This window comes from Phyllostomus hastatus, unplaced genomic scaffold, assembly GCF_019186645.2.
Source record: "Phyllostomus hastatus isolate PE091 unplaced genomic scaffold, TTU_PhHast_1.1 phas_contig_283, whole genome shotgun sequence".
NCBI lineage: Eukaryota > Metazoa > Chordata > Mammalia > Chiroptera > Phyllostomidae > Phyllostomus > Phyllostomus hastatus.
Window position 1 is genome coordinate 2,964,701 of NW_025333833.1, and position 27,666 is coordinate 2,992,366.

The 27,666-nt window shown below is 63.9% G+C and overlaps 2 protein-coding genes across 3 annotated transcripts in view; one reads left to right on the forward strand and one right to left on the reverse strand.

Annotated features, from left to right (window-relative positions):
* Positions 1–8,492: 8,492 nt before the first annotated feature.
* On the forward strand, positions 8,493–27,248 carry ATP1B1 (ATPase Na+/K+ transporting subunit beta 1). The gene is made up of 6 exons (XM_045838539.1): positions 8,493–9,081; positions 13,192–13,320; positions 21,659–21,814; positions 23,417–23,601; positions 25,313–25,393; positions 25,842–27,248. The coding sequence occupies exons 1-6, from the start codon at positions 8,985–8,987 to the stop codon at positions 26,103–26,105; spliced, it is 912 nt and encodes a 303-aa protein (XP_045694495.1). The 5' UTR covers positions 8,493–8,984; the 3' UTR covers positions 26,106–27,248.
* NME7 (NME/NM23 family member 7) overlaps positions 26,037–27,666 on the reverse strand; it is an 83,650-nt gene continuing 82,020 nt past the window's right edge. For both annotated transcript variants that reach the window (XM_045838537.1, XM_045838538.1), the window contains one exon: positions 26,037–27,349. In XM_045838537.1, the coding sequence (XP_045694493.1) occupies positions 27,317–27,349 (33 nt within the window). In that variant the 3' untranslated portion in view covers positions 26,037–27,316. The remainder of the gene's footprint in view (positions 27,350–27,666) is intronic.

Genomic DNA, 27,666 nt, shown 5'->3' on the forward strand with positions numbered 1-27,666 from the left:
GGGTGTGAGCCCACCCAGCTCTGGCAGCCGGGTCCGATGGTGCCCGGGATTGGCTGCGTCTGGTCTCCGCCCCCCCCCACCCCTGCCGTGAGGTCCCCTCCGGCCCCGCCCCTCCTGGGGCCCCGCACTGCGGTGCACCCCAGGGGCCTGGACTCTGCTGATGAACTCCTCTTCTAACGGCTTGTCCTTCTCCCCACAAACGAAAGAGATTTGAGGGTCTCATCCGACGACCAAATGTCAGATTATGGAACCCCCTTCCGGGACTTGTGTTTTGAAAAAGGCCTGGATGATACTAACTCCAAAAACAAATCATGGAGTGTCAGATTTCCCTGCGCCGTTGTGGCAGGGACAGGGACAGGCCCTCTAAGTTTCACCCGGCCCGTGGCGCCCCAGACAAAGACTGGGTTTGTCAGCTTCTCTTCCAGCCGGTTGCTGCCCTGAGACAAGTCCCGGCTTCTGTCCTCTCCCCGCCTGGCTGTGGGGACTGCGGTCTGAGGTGCCCGCTTGGCGCTTGGGCCTGGGGAGCAGGGGCCACGTAGGGGCCTGGCTCCCTGAGGACATGACGGAGTGACGCCCTCGCCCGCTCCTGGAACACCTCCCCCCCCACCCCCACCCCCGCCCGGACCCCGGCTTCTGCAGGGAGTGCGGATGGAGCAAACCCTGGGCTGTTGAGGCCATTGTTATTAGGAGCTTTTCTCACCCACAGCCAGCTCTAGCGGATAAAACCATTGGGGGGGTTTTCTTTCTTTTTCCTTGTCACGGAGGGTGACAGTGAAGCCTCTCCTTGGGGCCCCTCAGAGGTGGACGACAATGTTCTCCATCTTCGTATGTGGCTGCGGCTTAGGCCAAGCCAAAGGGAGTCACGGAGGACGGGAATGAACTTGGACGAGGGGGCGTTTCCCCTCGCCGAGCTGCCTCCTCCTCATTGGACAAACCGCCTCTGGGTTCTCTTAGGAACCGAAGTCCTGCCCGGGCCCCGCTCCCCGCTCCCCGCTCCCCGACAAGGGCAGCCCTGTTCTCCAAGCTCCTCTTGTTTATCTTGTCTGTGGCGTCCGCTGTGGGACGTCACCAGGTCCGGACCCTGGCGCCTGGGTCTCGTGTGGCCCTCCCTCGGTTTCTAAGGCAACACTGCGCACACAGGAGGGGGTGCGTGGGGGCAACGGTGAGGGTGAGCACATGGACCGAGATGTGGTCCTTGAGCCTGCGACCCAGCGGAGACTCACGTGCTCTGGAGGAGCCGTGGCACGACCGGGCACGCGCGGCGCCCAGAGCCACACTCACGGCCGCTCTGCCGGCCCGGCTTCCTCCCGAAGGGGCGGTGGGGCCTGGGGGTGTGAGCGTGGCTTCCTCCCGCTCGTCGTCGGGGGTGGATCTGGGGGCCACTCGGCGGCTTCGTTTGCCCCGAGAGGACAGTGCTGGTCAGGGTCCGCCGGAGAAACGGGGCCAACAGGAGATCTGTCCACCCATCTGTCGTCTGTCCATCACCTACCTACCTGCCTGCCCGCCTGCCTACATCAGAGGGGTGCTCCTCCGCGGCTGTGGAGGCAGAGAAGTCCGCCAGCCACCAGCTGCAAGCTGGAGAGGCAGAGAAGCCAGTGCTGTCATTCAGCCCCAGTCCCAAGTCGCGAGAACCGGGGGGCCGAGGGTGTAAGGCCCAGCCGGAGTCTGCGAGACCCGGGAGCGCCGGGGCCCAAGGGCAGATGGCAGATGGCTGGGCCTGAGCCTTGACAGAGAACTCGCCCACCCAGTGCCTTTTTGTTCTGTTCGGGCCTCGGCAGACTGGCTGACGCCCGCCGCTGCCGCCCCCCAAGGGCCACCTTCTTGACTCAGTCTACCGTTTCAAATGCTAATCTCTTCCAGACCTCCCCCCGGGCAGACAGACCGCGCCAGCCATCTGGGCACTGCTCAGCCCGGTGCGGGCCACACGCAGAGTGAACCAGCAAGAGGACCGACCTCTCATTACGTTGTTAAAAAGGTAACACAAAGTAGAAAACAGAAGAAAAAGAAAAACCTACTGATGTGCACCTGGCCCAGCATTTGCTTGGAGTGTTTGAGCGACGCCGGCGTCCTCCACGGCGCAGACTCTGATGTGGCGGCGGGGAAGCCAGGGTGCAGTGACCCTGGTCTCCGTGTCCTTCTCACTGACCTGGGCTTTGCCCTTGGTGTGTCCCTGTGAGGAGCCGCACGGCCCAGGGCCTGTGGAGCCAGGAAGCTGAGGACCCGGCAGGAAGCACCAGGCCGCGGGGCCAGACGGAAGACCAACGCGGACTCAGGATGCGTCCCCTCCATTTCAGCAGAGGGGGCCGCCGTGCAGGGGGCTGGTGGGTGCGGTGCGACGCCGCGCAGAGCGCCGGTGGAGGGAAACGGGACCTTGCGGGGGATTAATGCGGAAACGGGCGGTCAGCGGGCGAGGCTGCACGTGCCGCAGAGACGGGCGCGGCCAACAGCCAGTTCGCCTGCAGGACTGGCCCCTTCAGAGCGCCACGTCCTGCTCTTCGCGCACCGAGATGAGCATGAATTAAGTTGCAATCTAGTTTATGCAAAAAGAAAAATTTTGTTTTGCATTTCTCTGCTTCCCAGCTCCTCCCCAAAGTAAAATAAATGCAAAGCAGTCTATTCTTCATTCCTTCCCTTCACGTTGGCTCCTGCAGACCGGCTGCACTAAAACGCAGTGTTTCTAGAGTGACATGGGGACGGAAAGGAGCTCAGCCAGAGGAGAAGCTGGCCGGCGTCACAGCGTGGCCGGGGTTCTTCGTCCCGGCTGTCGGTTCTGCCCGCCTGGGTGTCTGAGCATCGCCCGTCCTGTGCGCGCCCACAGCTCGGCAGCCACGGGCCGGCGTGGCTCCCTCCTCCCTGGCCCGCCCCATCCAGGCCAGCTCAGTGGATGCCATGCGCAATGCGAGGGGTTCCCAGCCCAACGTCCTGTGGAGGAGGGGCCTGGTCCCGCCTGACTCCTCCCCCTGGATCCAGATGAAAAGCGGGGGCAGCCTGGGCCAGTTAGCAAGGGGCTGGGGAGGCAGGCCGTGAGAACTGCGGGGCCCCCAGGAGCCTTGGCCCTCTGACCTGCTTTTAGGCCCGCGGGGCCTTGGGGGACAGCGGAGGAGGTCAGGGGGCGGACCCAGAGCAGCCACCCCAGGCCGGCAGCACCCCCGGCACAGCCCCTTGCGGGCCGCTCTTTGCGGCACTTCGTCCAGGATCCCTGGGACCTGCGTCCCCGCGCTGACTGCTTCCTGCGTATCCATCCGCCGTCCCTGAGCTGGGCCTCAGCGGGAGAGGTGGGCTCTACATCATTCATCAGACTTCAGCCTCCAGGAGGCCCGGAGAATGTCACGAAGGCGTGGTGTTCGGAGGGCAGCGATGGGTAGAAATGAGTGTCCGGCTCACCCATAAAAAACGAGCTCCCCTGGTCTGCGCCCTCCTTGGAACCAGGGTTCCCGCATCAGCGAGTGGGAGACGGCGCTGCGCAAGGGGGCGGAGCGAGCTGGGGAGGGTTGGAAGCCATCTCGCCTGGGGCGTGAAGACGGTGGGAATGTTTTACGTTGGAAGGTGAGAATCAGGGCGGCAGGAGAGATGGGAGAGCTAAGTCCGCAGGAGCCCTGAGCCGTGTTCTCCCGAGCGGAGGAGGAAGACTGAGCCGTGGCCCAGAGGAGCTAGCTTCTGGCTCGGTTTCCCCACGGTGGGCTGCTTCCCAGCAAGGCAGGGGGTGCGCAGCCGCTGGGGACAGGCGGCTGGAGGCTGGCTGACCTTGACCCAGCCGTGGACACTCCTGTCAGCACTGCCCACGGTGAACTCATCCACAGCGCCTGCCCCCCACCTGGGGGGCTCGGCAAAGGGCTGGTCGGAGTTACAGACCAGCAGCGCACCAACGCTTCTCAAACCTCTGGGAAGCTTAAGTGGTCTTTCCAGCAAGGAAAGGATCATAAAATGCCCCAGAATGTCATCTACATCTGCCCCCAAGGCCAGTGAGACCTCTCGGAGGGGACTCCCGCTTTGGGCTCAGCCTCTCAGAGGGTGGCCACTTGTCACCTGCTCCGCATCAGAAAGTCCCCAAAAGGAACTTTAGTTTTAAACCCTAGCGGGGAAGAAGAAGAGTTGCCTTGGGCCACCCATTGCAACACGTAATCACTCACAAAAAAAGTCTCATCATGTTTTAAGTGAACGTACGGCTTTGTGTTGGGCCACATTCACAGCCGTCCTGAGCCGCACGCGGCCCCGCGGGCCATGGGTGGGACACCCCTGGCTGGAGGCCACGCCGGTGGGCACCAGACACTTCTCACCCGCGCAGGGGATGCGCAGAGGAGGGGCGGGCTGGCTGGGACGGTCTAACAGTCCTGAGGGGCCCTCCTGCCCTTCATTTCTACCACCTGTGAGTCACAGGGCCAACCCCGGCACAGCCTGTGCCCCTCCATGTGCCCCCCCCCCACTGCGGTCACTGCCACCAGGCACCCGCCTCGTGTAACAAACTGGCGAAGGCCAGGGGATGAGGAGAGAAACCCCAGCCCGTGTCCCCTCGCCGTGCATGCTTTCCGGACCCGCAGTCTCCCCACTGACAGGCTAGGAGGGAGGTCGGCGGGAAGCCGCTTCCGGAAGCCTGCCAGTCGGGGCCTGGTGACCCAGGTGACGGGCCAGAAGGCGACCTGTCCCTTCCAGAGGGTGGGAATAGTCCGCCTTACCAAGGGGCCTTCTAAAGCAGCGCCCCACCTGCTTTTCTGACGGTCATGCTGGTTTCTCCCCAGACCCAGCGAACCGGGAAAGTGCCAGAATGGCGCTGACCGAGGGCGGTTTCTATGTGTCCCCCTGCAGGGCCCCTGGTCTCCAGAGAACGATGCTTTCCCATCACACGCGGACCCCCACCCTCCTGTGGACACAGAGGGGCGCCGCCCCCCAGGCCTCGACCGGCCAGGGGACCGGGGCTCCCAGCCGCCAGCCCTCGCCCTTTATTGCCCAGTGGCTGCTCGCTCGCCGCCCGCCGCCGCCACCGCCGGCACAAGGACCCGCCGGGGAGCCCTGCTCCCCAGCACCGCACACACTTCCTGCTGCCGCGATGAGTCACCCTGCCACAGGCGCCCGCCCCCGCTCTGCTCAGCGCTTGGATCCCCTCCGTGCGCACGAGCCGCTGCGACCCTGCACGGGGCTGGGCCTGCGGCGAGGCCGCTGCGGTACAGGCTGCAGACCGACCGCCTTGTGTTTGGGCAAGGGGTTTGGAGAGCCTTCCAGGCCGACACAAGGCCTTGTGTTTGGGGGCGGGGGTCAGTGGGAGGGTCTGATTTTCACACCCCCCGTCTCCCGCCTGCAGCCTGCCAAAGCTCCCCCTCTCCTGCAGGCCGCTGAAGCTCCGTCTCAGTCCCCTTCCTGGGTGAGGACCTGCTGTCCCCACCTGGACAGAGGTCCCTAACCCGCCATCCCTCCTGCTTTTGGCTCCCCTCCCTCCAGGGATCCAGCCTCAATCCCACAGACCCAGTCCTCCCCCCGCCCCCCCCCCGCCCCTGCAGAGGGAGAGGGATGTAAAAACTGTTCTCTCCGCCCTGAGCCTCCAAGCTCCTGCCTCCTCCTTTCCGCAGAGAAACGCTGGGTCTCCGTAGGCGGCTCTCCGGGTCCCCGCGGCCCGCACCTCCCCCACCCGCCCCAGCCGCACGCTCCACCTGCCAGAGGCCCCCTCCCGCCGGAGAACCTTGCACTTTCCGCTCTCAGCCCGCTGCTGGAGCACCCTTCGCCCAACAGCCCGGCCCGGCCCGGCCCCAAGGAACACGGTGTGCCAGGGTTACTCATTACTAGAGTTAGGGGAGGTCACGGAGCAGGGAGCACGCTGCGAGGCCAGGGAGAAGGCGGCAGAGAGGGTGGGGAATGAGTCAGGGTGAGCTTCTAAGGGAGCCGGAGTCCAGGGAGGGGGGCAGGTGGCAAAGTCACAGTGACAGCCCCGAGGCGCAGTAAGGTCAAATGGAAAGAGCTCGTTATAATTAAGCTAGCTACTTAATAGCTCTTGCTATGCACAGGCACTCCCCCCCTCCCTCCCCCCCAAACATCTCCCATTTGACCCTCCAACACGCCAGCACTCCGCTTTTACAACTAGGGGCGTGAGCCAGCCAGGGAGAGAAGCAGTGACTCGCCCAAGGTCACACAGCTCGTGCTGACTCTGGGAGTGTGAATACGGGCCCGTCCTGCTCTCCACCAGGTGGCTCTCTGTGGGGATGTGGTTGGGGGGGGCGACACCGTTTCAGAGTGGTCTAGAGGGCTGGGAAGTCCGCCGCTGGTTCCCACAGGCCTGCGGTCACCTTCACCAGCGGCAATACGGGGCCTGGGGAGCCAGCGGGGCGGTTCCTGGGAAGCCTGGCGGGGGGGCTGGTGCAGAACGAGAGGCTGCCCCCTGCGAAGGCAGCAGCACCCTGAGGCCTCGTCAGAGTTCACGCGCAGGGGAGGGAGCGTGAGCAAGCGAGGGTGGGGAGGTGAAATTCAATGCGGGGCTGGAGAGCAGTGTCCCCCAGGGGACACAGTAGGTCAAGGACGAGAGAGAGAGCTCACCCTGGCCAGACCTGGCCAACTCCGTGTTGGCTACAGCCCTAGAGAGCGAGGGGAGGAGGACTCTTTTTTACAGGCAAAATGGGGTTCTCATTACAAATCGGTCTCTCTGGGCCTGTCCCCACATACTTCGTCTGAGCACACGTCGACTGGAGAAGAGAGAAGGAGAGGGAGAGAGACAGACAGAAGTCACGGGTGGGGGTGGAAGGGTGCACAGGAGAGTGTGCACAGGTCCGACCCCACACCCCTCCCTACCTGTTCCACCCACTCATCTTTTTCTGCTGATCCTGCCCACCCACCTGCTTTCTTTCCTCTTACAGGTAGTTGGTGCCCAGTAAACAGGTGCCCTTGCAAGTGACCTGTCCTGCTGGAAACGCCTCCCTGAGGTAACCTCTGCTGGGAGGGGACCGGCCTCCCGTGGGCAGGTGCAGCCTCTTCCTGCATTTCTTCAGCAGCGGGGGGGGGGGGGGGTTGCCAACATAAACACTGTAGGGGACAGCCAGGTGGCTTCCTGTCTCCACACACGCCGCTCTCAAGGTTGCCCTTGAGGGAGCCCTGGGAGCAGCAGCCCCTCCGGGGCTGGGGCGTTGTGGGGCTGGGGGCTGCCACTTTCCTAAATTTCAGGTACTCTCAGGGGTGCCCCAGTCTTGCACGTGGGCATAGAGGAGGATTAGTGGGAAAGAGAGCCCTCGACTCAGCCCAGGCTTGTCCTTAGATCTGCAGGGTTGACCTTGGACACAGAGAGGCGGCCCAGACAAGCATCCCTTTACTGGGTGATCCCTGCACACGGGGCGGGAAATCTGCTTTTCCCAGGTGGGCTGTGCTGCCCCCCGGGACGGGGCTTCTCCGCAGTGATCGCGCAGGCGTCCTGCCTTTTTCTGCTGTGTCACTGCCCTGAGAGGCGCGCGTGAAGCCGCTCAGGGGTTCCGTGGAGCGGCGAGGGAGATGAAACCAAGGAGTTTGGCTTCCCAGCAGCGGCAGGGGAGAGTGATGGGAGGGGGCGCATGCCCAGCACTGCCCCAGGACGTGTAGTCGTTTGAGCCGCGTCTCCTCCGCAATCCCTCTAGTTCCAGGATATTCACAGCCCAACCAAGGGGTCGGTACCCCCCACCCCCAAGGGGGCGTAAGAGCACGTCAGTGAGAACACCAGCCGCCGCCCGGGTACCAGGGAGAGTCCTTGGTAGCTGGGTCACGTGCAGACGTGGCTGCCGGGGGTCTAGACTAGCGTGAACCGCCTGGCAGCGCGACTGGTTCCCAGGGGAAGACTGGCCGGGGTGGGTCGGTCTCCTCCGCCTCCCAAGCCCCGAGGCCCGGCTGCCGCCCTGGGTGGGTTTGGCAAGTGTCCTGTTTGAGGTGGTTCAGGCCGCCCGCGCGGAGCACAGCCGGTCGGTCAGAGGAGGGACGGGCCGGAACTTCCACCGCGGCGGCGGGGAGCGCCGAGGGGCCGGCAGGTGCAGGAGCCGGGCGGGGGGGGGGGGTGGCAGGGAGGGGGCGGGGCGGAGCTGGGCAGAGTCCCCGACTCGCGGGCGTCCCGGAGTGACCTTCCCCCACTCTGCCCCGGCCTCGGACTGGGGGGACCTGCGGGCGAGGAAGGCCGGGAGCGCTCGGGGAAAACGGGAGCGCGGGGTGGGGCGGGTCTGTATCCGGAGAGCCGGGCCGGGGTCCCAGGGTATCTGCGGGGCGCCGGGCGACACAGGGGTAGGACGCCCTGTGACAGAAGGGGCCGGTGGGCGCAAGGCCGGGAGCGAGGAGCTAGCCGTGCGGCGCCGCCTGCGCGCTCCCCGCGTCCCCGCCGCCCCTCTCCGCGCCCCCGCGCGCCAGCCCGCCGCCGCGGCTCCTTTGTGCCGGCCTGTGCCCGCCCCCTCGGGCCCGAGGCCCCGCCCCTCCGTGCCCGCGATTGGCCGTCCGGGCCGCTAGTGGGCGGGGCCTCGTGCCTCCGCGGCGCGGTATAAAGTAAAGGTAGAGCGTGCGCCCTCCGCCAATTCCTCGGCGTGCGGCGGGCTGCAGTGTGCTAGGCCCGCTGCCCGCTCGTCCGTCCTTCCCTCTGACTTTCCCCTGCCCGGGCCTGTCGCTGCAGAGGTCACAGGAGGCGGGGGCCGCGCGCGCGCGTCCCCAGGGGCAGCGGGAGTGGCAGCTGCGGGCTTGCGGGGCCCCGGAACCCCAAGGGCGAGAGGAGCGCGTGGTGGACCAAAGAGAGCCCGCGAGCGGCCGCGTGCCCACCAATAGGTGCGGGGCTCGGAGCCGCCCAGCCCGCGCGGTCCCTCTCTCCGCCCTCCGCCCCCGCCGCCGCCTCCCCCTCCTCCCCCTCCCGCTCCTGCTCCCGCTCCGCCGCGCGTCCGGCACTCGGAGCGCCGCAGCGGCAGCGGCGGGTGCAGCCTGCGCAGAGCCAGGCCGGGAGCCGGAGAGGACCCAGCGCGCACGCCGCAGTCACCACCCGCAGCCCCCTCGGCAGCTGCTGACCCACCACCATGGCTCGCGGAAAAGCCAAGGAGGAGGGCAGCTGGAAGAAATTCATCTGGAACTCAGAGAAGAAGGAGTTTTTGGGCAGGACCGGTGGCAGTTGGTGTAAGTACGGGGTCCGCAGCGCTCTCCCCGGCGCCTCGCCTCTCCCGGGCGGCGCATCCCCTGCGCTGGGGCTGCGGACCGCTCCGCACCCACGCGCTGGCGAGGCTGGCGGGTGTCGCGCTGGCCGGGCTTATCTTCCTGTGCGGAATGCAGAGTCCCCGGGACGCGCGCAGGGTGGGGGCCCGAACGCGCCAGCACAGGGCTCTGTATTGCAGGGCTCTTGTCTCGGTCATTTGCAGTCCACCCGAGCATCGCTTGAGCCTTTTCCTCCTGGGAATGGTTAGCCACTGGGGGACAGATGTGCCTCTCCCGAGGGTCATGCCCCAAGTCCTTAAAGAAAGGCAGAAAACAAAACGAGATTTGAGGATGAGAGAACTTCGTGGGGTAATCACATCTAATGCAGGCGAGGCTGCGTGCTGTAAGCCCTTTCTAGCCTCAGTAGGCACCTCGGGGGCGCGGGGCGGGGGAGTCCATCCAGACTGCGGTATGTCTGTCGGAGCGGTGCCCCGAGACCCCGGCGACCTCCCCTGGAGTCGTCAAAGCCCCGTGAAGCTCCAAGGCAGGGCTGCGTTTCTGAGCCCTGGCCCCAGGCGGCACCTGGCAAAGTCTGGTGGATTTCCACGTCTCTGCTGACAGATGCGGAATCAGCAGCTCCGGTCGGTCATGGTGAAGGGTTCGTCTGAGACAGAAGCTGGTCATCCTAAGATTTGGGGCAGCCTGTTGCTTGGCTGGACATGTTCCCCCTCTCCACCCCCCACCTGTATTGAAAACTAGATACCTTGTTTTCTGCGCCCTACACCTGAAGGCTGACTTTTTTTTTTTTTAAGGTCATTTTGAAGGGCAGAGTTGTAGGCAAATCTGAGTCGTGACTGGCGCCCGCAGCCCAGAGGGAGGGAACTCCCCCCTCCTGCATCACTGCCCCCCCCCCAAATATCTTCATCACCATCATCAGGAACACCACCTGCACCACCACTGCAGCCATTGAGGGGGCCCTGCAGAGGGGCAGAGGCAGGCTGCTGATTGGGGGAATCTGTGGGCATCAGCAGAATGAGTCAGGGAAATAGTGCTTGGCTGACATTTTGAAATGGAAGGAGCCGGAATATATGATTTTTGTGGGGGGGGGGATGCCGCCTCTCGTGTGGGGCCCTCTTGATGGAAGAGGGAAGGGTTAATAATGCATCACCTTCAAGGTTAGTCAAGGTGAAACCTCATTCCGAGGCAGCGTAGGTGTCCCCGAGCCCTGTTACGTGCGGGTCTCCACAGGGATGGCTCTGAGCTGGTGTTCCGTGTTTCATTTTATGGGGAGGACGCTGTTCTCGGGTGCGATCGCTGCCCTCGCACAAGGGCAGCTCCCGGCATTTTCTCAGCGTGGAAGGGAGAACCGGCAGGTCCGGGTGTGGGCAGGAGGAACAGCTCCCGCTGGAGCCAGGGCCGTCTTCGGGCAGCTGCTGCAGACTCCCGGGAGGCCGGCGGGGCGGGGGGGGGGGCACTGCGGAACGGACCCCTGTCCCCAGCCCATCGGCCCTCCCTGCCCAGGTGGTCGGCCCCGCCTCGGCATGGGCCGAGGTCGCACTGACTCCACGCGCGCTGTGAAATCTGCCCTCTCGTGTTTACCCCCCTCGTAAAATGTATCTCTTTCCTCATTCTGGTTCCAGCACAGTATTTGCTTTAGAGGGTAAGGCTGTGTGGGACGACTTGTTCTGTAAGCCGGCATGTAATGGGGCGGCACCTCCACGGGCGGGGGGGGAGAGGCCGTGTTAATATCTGTGTCTCAGCACCGCCCCCCCCGCCACACGCCCTGTGGCTGCGGACCTCAGTGAGCCGGCCTCCCCTCTCCTTCCATTTTCTGAGGGGCCGACAGCCCAGGTTCCGCTCGGTGCTGATACGCCTGCCCTTCCCTGGCAGCCGGAGACAGGGCAGAGCCTCTGGCAGGTGCAGGGGGTGGCGGCTGTCGCTCCTCCGACGGGGGAGGCGCCGCCTTCCCAGCCCCCGGCCCAGCTCCGTGCCCTTGGGCCCAGGCAGGTCGCCCTTGGCGTGTTTCCGCCTGTCGGTCCATTTTCGCCAAGATGGACGCGGGCGCCTGGCCTGTCACCTGCCGGAGAAATCACAGGGCCCAGCCCACCTGAGCCGCCCACCTTTTTGAGTGGACGCAGGCCACCTGTGCGGCCCACCTTTTTGAGTGAACGCAGGCCACCTGTGCGGCCCACCTTTTTGAGTGAACGCAGGCCACCTGTGCGGCCCCCGGCTCTGTTGTGGTAGCAGGTGTTGGTAGATGTTACGTTCACTGCTGGGCCCAGGGCCCTGCTTTGCTTCTGGCCCTTTAGAGGGTCCTCTCCCCCCCCCCCCCCCACCCCCCCCCCCCCCCCCCACCCCCCCCCCACCCCACCTCCACCAGTTAGAAAACCTCTATATTTTATTTTTTTAAAGGGAAAGCTTTGCCTCTAACGCTTGCCCTCTGAGCCCCCTGGCTGGCCGGTACCATTTGTCCAGCGTTCCCCTTGGAGCAGCCCTGGTGGCCTGTGCACTCCCCGCCACCCAAGTGGCCTCGCCTCAGTACCTGGGCCCATTTTTCAGAGCAAAAGGGGAAGGCTCACTTCTCTTAGGGCCCGGCACTGGGCAGGCCGGCAAGGATATGCCTTCCTATATGTCACCAGTGTGCTCGGCAGGCGACGTGTTTTTCCATGGCTGTGTGTGTGTGTGTGTGCCGCGGTGGCCTCTGTTAGGTTAGGGACCTTCCCGTGCTGCTTGCCTTAGGTGTCTGGGGTCCGGGGAGGAGCACAGACATGCCCTGGACGCGGCCGGAGGCGCCAGTGTGGTCAAGCTGAGCGCGCCGGATGGGTGGGGGCATCAAAAAAAAAAGGAAAAGGCGCTCCAGCCGCTCTCTCTGGCCGCGCTGCACCAGCCCTTGCACCTCTTAGGAGCGGTGGCTGGAAAAATTTTCCAGATCTCTTGTTGACGTCACAGCCGTGCCATTTGCCTGCCGCTGCCTGGATACCAGAGGCAGCAGGCACTTAACCCTTGCCCCGCTGGGCGGCGGCGGCTGGGCTGGGCAGCAGGGGTTCTGGGACGTGCAGCCTCTGCATGTTCTTTTGCTTCTTTCTTTGCCTTCCCCCTTCTTTTGGAAGGATTAGAACCCACCTTTTTGGTGCAGTTTTAGGTCTGTGTAGCTTTTTTAAACAGCCCTCGAGCATGATTATTTGCTAATGGGCAAGTTGGGCTGATGCCCCGCACCATGGACCCCCTCCCTCCCCAGGCGCCTCCCACCACCCTCTTCCACTTCTTGTCAATGACACTTTTGTTCTGGAGCTTTCCCCCCAAGGACCCCAGCAACTCGGGCACGGGGCCTGACGTTCTGGGTGGCACCAAAGGCCTCTCTGTGCAGGCGTGTGGGACTGGCTACCCTCAGGGCTCTCTCCCCCTCTGCATTCCCCTCGACGTGTCTGGCTGGCCTGGGGCCGCGGCCCTGCCTGGCACAGCCTGGTACGGTGCAGCCGAGCCGGAGAGAATCCTTGCAGACCAGGAACTGACGGCACAGCCGGCCCCAGGGCCCCTGGGTGTTTGGGCGTGCTGCTCTCTCGGCCCTCTCGGCCCGTGCCGTCCCAGGAAACAGGATCTGCAGTCCCTCACGGCAGCCGTCATCCAGGAGACGCAGTAAACACATGCCAGCCGTTTCCACTAGAGCAGCCCCCGTCCCCCCCCCCCCCCGGCCCCCGTTTGGTGCACCCGAATGGAAAGACTGGGTGCTTCGTGAAGAGCACCAAGGGTGGGGGGAGACAGCGCCAAGTGGGAGAGCCTCCCTGGTGGGGGCACGCCTGGCCCGTCCCAGCGTCTGTGCACCGAGAGAGGCAGCGGAGGGGCGGTGGGCAGCGCCCTGCCGAAGCACGCAGACACGGCCCTTGAGTTCCCTGGCGACCTCCAGGAACTTCTTTTTTAACGTAGGGAGTAAGATTCTTTCCCATAAAGGCTCTCAGTTCTAGCTGAACGTGCCCCTGCCCTCCGCCACCCTGACGTGGCACACCTGTGCGGAGGGTGCGGGAGCGGAGGGTGCGCGAGCCGCGAGCCCAGCCTGCGACGGCTCACGGCCTCGTGCTGTGTCTGCTCTCCTTGCAGTTAAGATCCTCCTGTTCTACGTGATCTTCTACGGCTGCCTGGCCGGCATCTTCATCGGAACCATCCAGGTGATGCTGCTCACCATCAGTGAGTTCAAGCCCACCTATCAGGACCGCGTGGCCCCGCCAGGTGAGGTGGATGTGGGTGTGGACGCGCACGCGCTCGGTTCTTCCCGAGGGAGGAGGGTGGGCGGAGCCTGCGGGCGGCTGTGGGGGACGCAGGGCACCAGCCCCGGAGGAAAGGCAGGAGGAAAGGCAGCGGCTCCTCTCTGCTGGCGGAGCCCCGGGGCCGCAGACGTGGTGTCTCTCGGCTCTGGGGTTGGGGGGCGGGGAGTGAGGGTGCGCCAGACCCTGTGGCCCGCCCGCCCCCCAGTGACGGCCCGCCTCGGTCGCCTGTCGCCGACGTCTACGGGGGCAAGACTGGGACCAGCCCAGGGCCTTGCCAGCTCTCACACACTGTCTCACTCTATCGGGGGCCGTGACTCAGAAAACCCTTTCAAACGCCGCCTCAGCTCCTGCTCTTGAGGGCGGACTGGTTCCGCCCACGAAGAGTCGACTTCAGGGTCCACTCTCCCAACTGCTCTTGACTTGCAGTTTGACCTTGAACAAAAGCACTCCCTCCAGCGCTCGGTATTTATGGCTGTTTACTCAGAGTCTGATTCACTGGCTTTCGGGACCCGCGCCGCAGTGTAACTGTCTCCTTCGGCTCTGAAAGCCGGGCTGACAAAGGTTCCAGGAGACGCCGGGCGCCACGCGAGTGCCCTGCTGGGGCGGGCGCGCCGCCAGGTCGGTGTCGAGCGGCCGGCACCGCCTGCCCAGCGGTGCGTGTCCACACCGGCCCGGACAGCGGAGCAGCCGCCAGGGCGGCCGCCTCTTAAAAGTCACGGTCGGAGGCCCGAGGGGGCGGGGAGGGGTTGCGTAACGTCCGGGCTCTCTCCTTAGAAACGACCTTCGGGGGGTGGCAATGACGCATCCCCTCTCCGGTTTCCCCGGGCAGCTGCTGAGCAACAGCTGTATGGAGGTGACAATCCCGAGGCCGTCCTCCTGTCACGGAGTGGCCGCGATCATGCCGCGGCCGCGTCACGTCCGCCTCCCTGGGTGCGGGAAGGACTCTTGGCTGAGAGAAAGTGTTCCGAGCGTGGAGGTGGGGGATGTCGCCTCCTCGCCCCGAGTCAGGTGGTCTCTGACGCGAGGGGAGCCCCCGGTATTTCCAGAGACCTTGGGGGGGGGGGAGGGCTGGCGGGGGAGGGGCTGGGAGTGGAGAGAGAAGGCATGGACGTGTAGAGGGGGGGCCACACCTGCGTTTGAGAGCCCGTCGTCTCGGCCGCCGTTTCCCGAAGATGGGTGTCTGGGGGGGAGGCGGGTTTGGAGGGGGTGTCGCGGGTGCCGAGAAGCCTGGGAAACGCTACCGCTGGCCCTCCTGGCCGCACGGTGGGCGGCTGCTCACGCCCTCCTCTGCCGGGGCTCTTCGCGGCCGTCGAGACTCAGGTGTGCTCGGGCCCCTGTGTGTTTTGCCGTCTACACGCTGGTTCCCAGTTGCGGTGCTGTTTCCCAATAGTTCTTAACTGAAAGCCACAGTCGGCCAGAAAGTCAAGCCGTTCGTTTTCGTTTCCCATGTTTAAAAAATGGTCCCTGGCCGCACAGACTCTGGGGGAGTTGGCCTCTCGCGGGAGGTGAACGTCCCTCCGTGGCCGTGGCAGAAACAGACGTGCACTTCCAGTGGGCAGTGGCCGGAGCGCCTGCCTCTTCAGTGGGGACCTTGCGGGGGACCTTGCCGGGAAGTCCACGGAGGTGGCGGTGGTGCTGGGTCCTCCCCCCACCCCGACCCTCCAGCCCCTTCCTAAAAGACACTCTCTCAGCCCCTGTATTTAGTGTCCTTGCGGCTGTTGGAGTCGCTCGTCCAAAGCAACACCCGTGGCTCACCCTGGAAATATGCGTCCCTGTCCTCCGGACTGAGTCACAGGCCCCGTCACCTGCGTTGTCCTTTCTCTTTCCCCTCCCTCATCTCCACAGCCTCCCTGTGCCGGGGCGCGCAGGCCAAGCCCCCCGTCACCCGTCACTGGTCACCTTGCCAAAGGATGCCGCAGCGTGCAGGCCACGCCGGCCGCTCTGCACGGAGGCGGCCAGGGGGGTGGAAGGCCGGCCACCGGCCGTGCGGCCCAGGGGACCATCTCTGAGCGGCGGTCCCTCCTCCTGGCCCCCTTCAGAGCGTATGTCCGCGGTTCGCGTCTTGGACGGGCAGGACTGCCCTCCAGCCTGCAGACGGCGCCGGTGGGTGGAGGAGGAGTCTGGCTAAGTGTGGGCTCCCGCTTAGTGTCTCTGAGCCTCTACCTGGACGATAAAGGGGAAAACTGTACTTTTGCGTCAGGCGCCCCTGATGAGGGGGCGGGGAGACTGAAAGGCTGGCTGGAGCCATCGCCGCAGGGACTGGGGGCTCCTGCAGGCCGTCCCGTGCGCACCTGCGGTCCGCTCTCCGCTCGGGAGCGGCCTGAGTGGGGCCAGGCTGAGCGGTCGTGCGGAACCCGAGGGTCCACCGTGTATCTCTCGAGCCGCCCGGCCGAATAGGAGCGGGTCGGGGCCAAATGACAAAGTGAAAGTGGAGTTTAAGAAAAAGTGGATGACGGGTCCGGTTTCCAGAGCGAGGTGCCAGGGACACTCCTCACACAGCCCTGGGGTGGCGGGGGATCAGGACACACCTGCCCCCCGGGGCCTGGGTCCAGGGCCGGAGCCCCGGTGGAGAGGTCAGCTGGAGACTCATTCAGCCGCCATTCTCTCGAGGGTCAGCCTGGCCACCCGCTGGCAGGCCAGCTCCTGCCGCCCGACCTAAATCTAGACGCGGGCCCGGGCCCCCAGCCGTCGCCCCTGAGCTCGCAGTGGCGTGGGCCTGAGGGGGAAGGGGGCCTGGGCGTTGGGCACAAGCCCCAGCATCCTGCGCACTGCTCGCCTCCCGCGCCGCAGTCTCCCCATCTGTAAAGTGGGACCGGTGCCCGGGAGGACCGATGAGGCAAGTGCGTGTTAGACGAGCCGAGCGGCGTGAAAAGGCGGCTGTGAACAGCCACGTTCTCCTCCACCCGTGCACACCGGCTCTGGCGGCCCTGGGCTGCGCGCCGGGGGCCATGGCGGATGCTGTCGTGAAGGTGATGGACCCTTGGCTTCCTGCGAAGAGTTTCTGGGAGCGGTTGCTCGAGCTGGAGCTGGAGGCCGTGGGGGGGGGAGTGGGGCAGTGGGGGCTGGCACAGGTTTCCGGAAGCGGCTGCCCAGACCCCGGTTCTCGTCCCTCAGTGTCCCCAGCCTCCGTGGCTTCGTCACTGCCCCACAGTGACTTTCTTCCTTCCTGAAGACAAGGGTGCAGCTAATGAGTCTGCGTGGGGGCACGGGAGGCCCGGTGACCGACTCTGAAATGTCCTTGCAGCTGCGGGGAAGGGGGCCTTGCTCCGGGCGGCGGGGGGGGGGGGCCTTGGCGAGGGGAGTGGAGCGGCGAGCTCGTGGATGGGGCCGGGCGACCCCCCCCACGGGGGCAGGAGGGGCCTGGGCCTGCGAAGCTTCATTCGGGGCTTTTCTGCCACATACCAGGGTCTCTGTCTCCAGGTGGTGCAATGCGGTGGGGGTGGCTGCTTTGCCCTTTGGGGTTCAGTGCCCTCATCCCAGAAACCCTGTGGCCCGAGGGCCCATCTGATGCCGACAGATGAGGGGACCAGGGGAGCAGCACGTGGCGGCCCGCAACCCGAAAAGCCACCTTTTCCCACACGCACACCTGAGCAGGCGCGGGGTTCCAGGTCTGAGGCGGTGTCCCGTTGCCGGGTGCCGGCCACTCAGCTGATGTCGCGTTGCGTGTCTGGGCAGGATAGGCGCGCCGTCTGTGCTGGTCCCTCAGGCCGGCCTCGAACGGAAACGTGTGACCCATGTCCAATGCGAGGACTGGCCTCTTGTGTCTGCTCTCTGGTTACGAGAGCCGTGCTTCCCCCGGGAGAGCCCGTGGGAGCACCACGCAGTGCACAGCGGTGCCTCCGCCAGAGGACACACGCGTGTGCGCGTGAGACAGGCCCTGTGCGGGGCCCTCCCGGGAGTGGGGGTGCGCGCCCAGGGAAGGGCCGGCGACGGGAAGGGTCGGGCTGGCCTTCAACCAGGGCGGGCGGCATTCAGCTGCGTCAGGCAGGAGACGGGGTTCCGTCTGCCGAGGGCCCCGAACACCCATGGGGGTGCAGAGAGGGTCTGGCAGCTCCCCGTCCGAGGACTTTCCAGAGGGAGCGGGTTCTCCTGGGCCCGGAGGGGCCGCCGCCGCCGCGTCTGGCCGACCCCTGGGTGCTGTCAGGACCCCTGAGCCTGAGGCGGGAGGTCAGGTGGGGGCGGCTGGTGTCCAGAAGGCACAGGGGTGCCTTTTCCCCGCGCCCTCCCCGTTACTCAGTATTAATAAGTAAATTGGTGCTGAACTTGTGGAGGCGGAACAAAAGTTAAAACCCAAATAAAATCTGTAAGTATCTCAACGGCATTCGGAGGGAGAAACTGTGTGTGTACACGGCACATGTGTGTTTAGGTGTGTACCTGTACGGAGATTAGTGTCTGTGGGTATACAACACACCCCCGGACTTCTCCTGGAAATCACCTCTCGACTCGCAGTGTCCAGGAGAGACACGGCAGGCGGGTGTCCAGTGTGTGGCTCCCACACCAGTTAGCGCCCCTTTGCCTCCTGTGCCCTTGGTGGTCACGTGGGCACCCCCCGAGGCTCCTGTGGGAAATGAGGCTCATCTGCAGTGCGGCTGCACCTGGGACACTGTGGGCGTTAGGGGTGCGGGCTCCCCCGTGCAACCGGAAATGCACGCACAACTGTCCGCTCCCCAGACCGAACTGCCGCTCGCCCGCCGCGGACCGGGAGGAAGCCCCACCGACAACAGGAACTCGCTGACACATTCTCGTGCGTTACGTGGGGTGTGTAGCGTGCTCTTACAGGAAAGTAGCTGGAGAAAAGGCATTAGTAAGAAAACCAGAATGAGAAAATACGTACTTAAATTTTATGCATTCACAACATACCTTTTCCTTTTTTTTTCTTCTTTCTGATAGTTCTAGGCTACACAGTTCCTCTGAATTTTTTCAAATTTCCAGCCTCCTAAAAGTCCCCAGTGCACTGGAAAAGCGCGCGCACACGCGGACCCACGCGGTTCCAGCCGTGCCGCTCAGGGCCAGCGCGTTTGGTGGGTCTCGGGGGTCCCCAGCGAGACCGCCCGCCGGGGACGCCTCTCCGAGTCCGGGCTTCGTGGACTCTCGTCACGGGGCTGGGGGGCTGGTCTCTCTAAACGCTTCCGACTCACGAGCAGACTGAGACACGGTCAACCTGCTACGTTTTTTTAAGCGTGATTGGAAACAAAATACTCCTTTCTTCAGGAGAAGCCTCCTCTCTCCTTCCTGTTCCTTCCCCTCTCACTCGGGGGTCCCCTCCTCCTCCAAACACCCACCGAAGCCACGGACTGAGGGTTCTCCTCGGTTCTCAGGAGCTGGGCACCGAGGGGAAAGGCACGTGTGTGAGTCTAGGAAGCCACGCGAAGCCAGAGGGGTCCAAACCTCACGCGCAGCTGACATGGCCAAAGACCAGCGTGTCCGTACCCTGGTCATTTCAGGTTTCTAGGGGGCGTTATTAGAGTACGAGCGGCGTGTAATTTCAGGCAAACGATCGTACTCGCGAAGCCGCGTGGAGCTCGTCGTGGCTCCCCTCAGCGGGAGTTCAGGGGTGGGGAGGGGCTGCGCGGCAGCCCCGGTTCCCGGGGTGGGACCTGAAGCCACAAGCCCGCGATGGGCGCTCTGCCGGCCTTGGCCGGACCCCCCCCCCCCGGGGGGGCTGCTGCTGCAGACTGAGCTCGTCCGTGTGCACAGTTGCAGCCGACCCCTCGGGGTGGGCAGTGCGGAGGGGCACGTGCTACCAGTGTCCAGCCCGGGTGGACATGTGAAGGGGAGCTCGAGGGGCCGTCTCTGTTGCCCCCCGCCCCGGAGGGCACCACGTCGGGGACAGCATGTTCCCGGGGTCCCAGACCCCGTTCCCTCCCTGTTCTCCCTCCCCTCCTCCGTCCGGAGCCTCGTCAAGTGGATGACTCGGAGGAGGCAGACACCAGGTGGCGGGCCCTTTATCTGCCTCTCGTGAGCGTCCAGTGACGTCGGAGAACCACTCGGGGAGGAGGTCTGGAGGAGATGTCCTCCCGGTTAGGGCAGCCCGGCACCCGGCCTCGGAGGCTGGCGGGTCTCGGGGAGCCTGTGGTGGGGGGGTTGGGGAGCTCTGGCGGGGGAGGGGCTCTGGCCCAGGTCTGACCCAGGCGAGCAGGGCACAGGGTCCCCAGCCCCAGTGCCTGGCCGCCCACGTCACCTTGCATTCCCGGCCTCACCAGGTTCAGGTGCCTCTCTGCACCGAACCAAGTCCAGGTCCTTCCATTCTCTTCCTGCTGCGTTTCTCCCCGCGGTGTTGGCTCGGCGGGGTCGGACGTGAGCCTGCTCCCCGAGGGAGGGAGTCGGGCGCCCAGGTGGCAATCGAGCGGTGGGACTCCATTGCTGGGCTCTCGTTACCTCTCCACCGCCTGCGGAGAGAGGCAGGAGCCTGTTGTCTTTTCTGGGCCGTTAGTGCCGTCCTGCATGTAATAGCACCTACGATCTGCTTAAGTCAGGTCATCCGTGATTAACAGCAGAGGCGCTTGCTGATCAGAAAGGCTGAGTAAGTAAGAGGAGCATGGACTTGGCCTTGACCACAGCCGCGGCCTGGGCGTCTGGAGGACGCACTGACCGGTCCTCTTTGGGTGGTGGAGGCGCAGAGCGCTGAGTGGGAGCCGCTGGCACTGCGGGCTGTCACAGGGGCCACCTGGTCTCTCGGTGGAGACCCTGGACCCGGCCTCGTGGGGGCAGGCGAAGTGCTCTGCGGTCCCCGCTCTGCCCCCTCGTCTGGGACAGACTGAGGGACGGGGGCCTCCGGGAGGGGGGCCTCGAGCAGCCAGAAAGTGAGAGGCAGGCGCTGGGGCGGGGCGCTGGCCCCAGGCCAGCCGGCGGCAATGAGGACCGGGGTGCACTCTGGGGCCTCGTTGGGCGAGGCTCCCCACGTCCCACGCCGGGCTCGGGGACGTCATGTCACCATTTGCTTTCCGCTGCGTCGCCTGCACTGCTGGTGACCCGACGGGCACCGGTCACACTGATGTCCCCTCCGCCAGCCAGCCGGCCGGTCTTCCCTGCCCTCTGCTTCCCCGAGGGCGTGCTGAGATCGGGCCGTCGTTTCCCACGGCGGCTGCTCTGGTCTCCACCCTCCCTGTCCCCCGTCTCCCGCCTTCTCTGTCCCCGGCTGGGGACACTGTCCAGCCTGGGCACGCAGACCTTCTCTCCGTCCATGTCTGTCCCCCCACGACCCCTCCCCCGCCCCCCGGCAGAGGCGAAGGCAGAGGTGAAGGTAGAGGGAAGCACTGCTGGGCTCTCCCGCACCCCCACCCCCGTCCTTACAGACCCCTTCTCTCCGACTCCAGGCGTGCTCCAGGGGAGTCCCCTGCCCCCCCCCCCAGTTCTGTCTCACCTCTGCCCCCGCCTGCGCCTGCATTTCCCGCGGGTCCGGGCAGGTGGCCTCGACGCAGGTGTCTGGGTGCAGCTTGAGGCAGTCAGGACTCCCCTCGTGGGCCCTGCCCTGGCAGCGGGGCGGCCTGGGCACCTGCCGCCCAAGTGCGGGGACCTGGCGGGGGGCGGGGCTTCTCCCCCGGGCTTGCCCGGCCGTTTGACTTCTGTGGGTCTCTGCCGTTCCCATCCCCGTGCCCGTCGAGCCGTAAGGGACCACGGTGCCAGCTTCTCTGATGCGACGGGGGGCGTTGCTCAGCGCCCACTTAAATTCCCGCAGTCACGCCGTTTTCTGTGGTCGGGGAGCATCTGAAAAGCTTTCATTGTAGTAACCTGTGTTTGTGTTCATTGGGAGACTTTTTTTTTTATGGGTGAGCTCTGCCAACTTCCCTTGCGACTCTGTGTGTAGCTGGTGACAGCGCTGTCCCCAGAACTGCTCGGGTTCCGCATCATCCTTTTGAAATGACTCTTAATGTCACCCCTAACGACGTCTGTCTCAGGGCACCCCAGGCCTGGCCCCAGACCCCCGTGTCCCTCCGTGGAGCTGTGGCCGGCCCCCAAGCCGGGCCCATCACTCCCCCATGTCTGAGGCTGAGCGCCCCCTCGGGCACTCGGAAACGGAACTGCCCGTTAGCCCGGCCCCACTGGTGCCCGTCCTCAGACCCCGCAGATGGGGCTGCAAGGCGGTTGCCGTGGGCTCGAGGTCACTGCCACTGTAACTGTGTCCTTGTCACCCTGGCTGCTGGGGGCCCCCAAGAGTGTGAGGACGGGCTGTCTTGTAGCCAGAAGGGGGAGGAGCAGGGTGTGGTTCGGACGCGGCGGAGAGCCCGCGCTGGAGGTCTGGGGCTGACCCCTTCCCCCCACCCCGCTGACCGCTCCGTCCCCGCCTCTGCCCGGCCCAGGGCTGACGCAGATCCCCCAGATCCAGAAGACCGAGATCTCCTTCCGCCCCAGCGACCCCAAGAGCTACGAGGCCTACGTGACCAACATCATCCGCTTCCTGGAGAAGTACAAGGACGGCGCCCAGCGGGACGACATGGTGTTTGAGGACTGCGGCAGTGAGTGCAGGCGCCTGGGGGGTGGGGCGGGCGTTCGCGGTCCGTGGGGTCTCACTTCCCGTCCCTGTTCGGTGTCTCGTCACCGAACTGTAGATGTGCCCAAAATGACAGAGAGGTTGAACTCTGGACGTGCTGAGAGGACGCTCTTTTTTTTGTTGTTGGTTTTTTTTAAAAGTCAGGAAGACTTGATGGCTCAGGCTTGGATGCCACGGAAGAAACAATGTAGCCACAAAAGCTAGGCAGGTCTGCCTTTTCCTGCGCAGACTCAGTTCCCAGTTCCATTCTGGCTGCTGGTGCCCACTGCTTGTGAGCGGCACAGTCGCTAGTAGCCCCAGACCCCTGCCCGCAGGCCCGCCTCCCCCCCACCGGGGCACGGCCCCTGGGCCGCCCTGCACCTCCCACCAGGACGAGCGCCCCCCCCCCCACCCCCCAGGGTTACTCGGTGGTGCCAGGCCCCCTGAGTGCGTCTGGGAATGCCCCAGTCCCAGATCCTCACGCGGCAGATTGTTCGCTCCCCGGTCACAGTGCGGCCGAAGCTCCTTTTCAAGTCTCGTTGAAAAGACTGACGTATTTACAAGGAACATCTCGCCCAGGTTTTCCCATTAGAGTTGAGAGGAGGTTTCTGTCTGTCTGGGCGGTGATGGGAAGGCCCGATGGAGGGAACTGAGGTGCTCCCCCACTGGAGGGGAAAACAGTTACTTTGTCAGTGGAAATTGCACAGAAAGTCTGTTTACACCAATATTCCACGGGATGTTTGGTGTTAACGCTGAATCCTCCGTTTCTCTCATTCTTTCTCCGGGATTATCATGAGGAATAAAAAAACGCTACAGTAGAATGTCTCAGTTGAACTAATGCTCGTAAGAACTCACTGCTTTGGAAGGCAAAAACTCAAATCTGAAATTAAAAAAAAAAAAAACCACCCTTGAAGGGTAGTTGAAAAGGAAAAACAATTCTTTTCCTCTTTACGGTTCAACCTGCTCCTGAGGCGTAGCCCAGGAAATTCTGACCAGCACCCAGGCTCTGAAAGGGGTTGCTGACCAGCACCCGGGCTCTGAAAGGGGTTGCTGACCCCGCGATCTGTGTTCGGACGGCCCGTGCCCACCTCGGCGTGGAGCCGTGCCGCCCTGCGCCTGCGCTGCCGCTGCTGCTCGGGACGAGCGGTCGGTTCCCGCTCAGCAGCTGCGTCGCCCGCTGTTGAAGGGCGAGGAACCCTGCCAGGGACAGATGCCGCGTGCTAACTATCCAGTGCGATGACACTCCGGTGCGGGTTTGGGGACTGGCGGTTGCTTTTGGTGAAACACCTTCTTAACGCCGGCAAAGAGCCGAGGGCTGGCTCGCCGGGGCCCCGACAGTGCCTGTCCCTGCTGTGCAGGGTGCTACGCGGGGGTGTCCAACCTTTCGGCGTCTCTGGGCCACACTGGAAGGAGGAGAGCTGTCGGGTCACATGTTAAAAACATTGTGACACAAAAAAATTCATGACGTTTTCAGTGAATTTAGGGTTGTGTGCTGGGCCGCGCTCACAGCCATCCCGGGCCGCGGGGCGGACACCCCTGCCGAGGGGAACCGTGGGAGGAGCGTGCGCACACGGCCTTTCTTCTGCAGGCGTGCCCAGCGAGGTCAAAGACCGAGGCGGCTACGACAGCGACGCGGGCCAGCGGAAGGTGTGCAGGTTCCGGCTCGAGTGGCTGGGCAACTGCTCCGGGCTGCAAGATGAGACCTACGGCTACCGGGAGGGCAAGCCCTGCGTCTTCATCAAGCTCAACCGCGTGCTGGGCTTTAAGCCAAAGGCGAGTGACGTCGCACCACGCAGGGCCCCGGGTGGGGGTGGGGGTGCGGTGGGGGGCCGCTGCGTGCGGACGTGGCGCTTCACCCGTGCGAGCAGAGGGTCTGGGGAGGTTCTCAGGAGCTTCAGCAGGGGTGCCGCAGCCCGGTGAGGGGCGGCACCGCAGACTCCCGGGTGCCCTCGCAGCCCTCGGGGCTAGGCGCCCCTCGGGGTCCCACAGCCGGGGGTTCTGAGCGGCAGGGGCTGGCCCCGCCGCCTGCGCTCGGCCCCCAGGGAGCAGCTTTCGTGGCCTGTGCCCTTCCAGCTGGTCGGGAGGGGCGCTGCCCTCGGTCTTCGCCGAAAGGCCAAGGAGCCACCTGTGTAACTCAAACTCTTTAAAAGTAAAACTAGAAGGAGATACTTTGAACTTTAAAAACCACCCCCACACGCCCCTGCACTCTGGTTTCGGGGCTCTCGGGGCGGGGTGGTGCTTTTAAATTAGCTGGTGAGCAAGCGAGGTCGCCGGCCCTGCAGACCTGGACGTGGGAGCTAAGTCGAGCTCCGATGGCCGCCCTGTGGGCCTCACGGCCGCTCATGCTGGGCCGGCGTTTCTGGGGGGCACTGCAGGACAGCAGAGTCACCGTTTCGTGAGATGATAGCAATTCTGTGGAAAGGGGAACACTTAGGGGCGGCGTCTAATGCTTTTATGAAACTAGTTACGTTTTCTCTCCTGGAGATCATGAGTAGATAGTGCCGGCCTTTTCCCAAGCGGGGATTCTTCCGGCAGGTCCGTTTCCCCCGCCCCCCGCCCCCACCCCGGTTGCCCACGTGGGCACTGTCACCTCGAGTGCGGTGTCTGTCCTGAGAGGAACCGGCACCATGCGCCGAGCTGTAGGAACGCGACTCGCTGTCTCTGGAATCTGGCTCTGTGGTCCCCGGTCTCGTCTTCCCGTGTGTGAGGACGCATGGGTTTCTGGCAGTGAGTCCCCTCTGGACCGTCGTCTGCTGCCGTTCCGAGCCAGAGCGGCACTGGGAGTGTGCGTTCGGTGCCGAGACGGAGAGCTGCCCGTTTTGTCCAGCTTCGGTGGCCTCCCCCCTGGCCAGGTGCTCCTCCCTCCGGGGGAGGTCGAGTCGGGCCCGGGGTGCAGGAAGGCGGGGTCTGGCTGCCTTGCTGCAGCAGTGCTTTCCGAAGTTCACTTCGTTTAGGTTAGCGCCCCCTTTCTCTCTGCAGACAGGGCCTCCCCGACAGTCAGGAATGCTCCCCAGATTGCAGGGCCCCCGCTGGACGTCACAGGGAGGGGAGGTCTGGCTGAAGGCGGCGCTGGAGGGACAGGGAGGGAGCCTCGCTCACTCAGACATTCGTGGCTCGGGAGGCAGGCTGAGTTTTACAGACACGGCAGTGTCGACCCCCCGTTCCGTTACAGTCTCCGTGCACGAGGGAGGTCAGCTCTGGGCCCTGGACGGCTCTCGTTTCCCAGGGCCCTCGGTGACGCTGACACTGGGCCCCCAGCAGGGGCGCCGTCCGGGCGCGTGGGGGAGATCAGCGGCATCGCCACGTGGCCTCCCCTCGGCCGGCCAGGACCCTCGCCCATCTGCCGCCTGCGGCAGTGTCGTGGCTTTGGGCAACGGATCCTGACCAGGGTGTGTGTGCTCGCGTGGGCTGCTGGCTCGGTCTGGCTCCCAGAAACTTAAACACTGCCTACAAACTCACTGACTGAAGCGGGTTTCCTTTCTAGCCCCCCAAGAACGAGTCCCTGGAGAACTCCCTCGTGGCCAAGTACAACCCCTACGTGCTGCCCGTCCAGTGCACCGGCAAGGTGAGGTGGCCTCGGGGGGCTGCTGGGGGCCGCTGGGGGCACGGGGGGGTGCAGTGAGGGGGGCTGGGCGGGCTGTTTCAAGTTGGAGGTAAAGTTTTGATGGGGAAACAAGAAACCTTGCTTCCAGGAAGTAGCCTCCGTCGGCTGAGCCGCAGCCTACTGGTACACCTGCTCAAAACAGGAAGGCGGCGGGGGGAGGGGCGGCTTGCAGAACTCCTCGGAGGGCCCCGGTCTGTGCAGTTGGCACAGCCTCAGTTCACGGCCACGGCCGTCTCTCCGGGCTGCTTCTCAAGCCTGCATCGGGTCCCCCGGTGCCCTCCAGGGCCAAGGCGCACCTCCTCCCAGGGGGACCGGTGGAGCAGGGCAGGCCTGGGGCGGCGGGGGGTGACGCCGGCCGCCTGCGGGCCTCGACCCCGGGGCTGACGCCTCGTCTCCTTCCTGTCTGCAGCGGGACGAGGACAAAGAGCGAGTGGGCGCCGTGGAGTACTACGGCCTGGGCGGCTACCCGGGCTTCCCGCTGCAGTACTACCCCTACTACGGCAAGCTCCTGCAGCCCAAGTACCTGCAGCCGCTGCTGGCCGTGCAGTTCACCAACCTGACCCTGGACACGGAGGTGCGCATCGAGTGCCGGGCGTTCGGCGAGAACATCCAGTACAGCGAGAAGGACCGCTTTCAGGGGCGCTTCGACGTGAAGATCGAGGTCCGGAGCTGATCGCGAGCGCAGCGCGTCCCCACTAGCCATTTAGGAAGTTAAAAAAAGATACAAAAACCTACTAGTCTTGAACAAACTGTCATACGTATGGGACCTACACTTCATCTATCTGCTTTACACTAGCTTTCCGCATCTCATAGGTTAGAATGTAAATTTAAAGTGTAGCAATAGCAACAAAATATTTATTCTACTGTAAATGACAACAGAGAAACACAAATTGAGCCTTGGGACGTGCCCTTTTTACTGTAAATTATGATTCCATGACGACGCGTAGTGAGCAGTGTCTCTGGCGCCTAGGTGTTGCTGCGTGTGTGTGTGTGTTCTCGTTGTAGTCCTACAGGTGCGCACTCTGGCCCTCTTCCAAGCCATGTTTCCTGTCTGTTTTCTACTTCCCGTGCGCGCGGCTCGCCGCCGCGGTGTACATACGCGAGGGGAGGCACTGGCATGGCACTTCTCGGGGTGGTGGGGGGGGGTGGCTCTTTCCACGGTGACGACCCATCGACGAGCATTTTTAACACACTCCATAGTCTTTCCTGTGGTGTTCGGTCTTTCTTTTTTCCCTTCCCCGCCCTGGGGCTGGGGGTGCGGGGAGGTCACGGGGGAACTGCCCTTTGTGTTTTCGGGGTTACTGCAGAGACGCGCAGGACGGCGAGGGGCCCTGTTGTGCTTGGTCCCGGACGCGGTCCGGCTGTCGCTCACCTTGTCGTCCGGGGCCGTCGGGGAGCCGGCCCCCGGCCGGGGCCGTCGCGCTTGCCCAGTTGATTTGCTGTGTGCGTTTCCTTTCCTTTCCTTTCCTTTCTTCCTTTCTCGGGAGGCATCACGTGCTGGTGCTGTGTCTTCATGAATGTTTTAACCATTTTCATGGTGGAAGAATTTTATATTTATGCAGTTGTACAATTTTATTTTTTTCTGCAAGAAAAAGTGTAATGTATGAAATAAACCAAAGTCACTTGTTTGAAAAATAAATCTTTATTTTGGACTTTATAAAAAGCGATGCAGTGCCCCACAGACCGGTGTTAAATGTTGTCTGCAGTGCAAACTCCATGTCCTAACATGTGTAACGATCGCCAGGAGTGCAGTGCTCTTGTTGACCTTGTATTCAGTCAGGTGAAAACAACGGACAATAAAAGAATGAACACATTCCTCACGTGCGTGGTTCGCTCGCGTCCGAACGCCCCGACCCGTGGCCGCCTCCCGGGCTCCCCGCGCTGCTAGTTGTCCAGGATCTTGAAGAAATACTGAACCTGAAAGACAAGCAGGACTTCACTGCAGCTCCGGCGCCAGGCCGGGTGCTGGGGCTCTGACCGCCGGGGCATGCCGGGGGGTGGGGGGTGGGGGGTGGAGGCAGAGACCCAGTCCGTGAAGATCTCAGATTCAGAAACACTTTGTGGTGTACAGCTTCATCTAGTTTAGAAAACAAACTTTTAATTCTAGCTGGTGCTTCAAGTCCGTTTAAAAAAAAGTCCCTGTTGTTAGTTCACAAAAAAAATGAGGTTAGGTCTGAGGTTTGGTAAATTAAGAAGGTTCATACCTTGCTTTTTTTGGTTCATGGTTTGGCCTA

Bases quoted from the DNA above. Each gene is read 5' to 3' on its own strand.
- ATP1B1 (XM_045838539.1), top strand. From the start codon at position 8,985: ATGGCTCGCGGAAAAGCCAAGGAGGAGGGCAGCTGGAAGAAATTCATC. The intron at 13,321-21,658 runs GTGAGGTGGATG...TGCCCGGCCCAG, and splicing joins GGACCGCGTGGCCCCGCCAG to GGCTGACGCAGATCCCCCAG. The intron at 21,815-23,416 runs GTGAGTGCAGGC...TTTCTTCTGCAG, and splicing joins GGTGTTTGAGGACTGCGGCA to GCGTGCCCAGCGAGGTCAAA.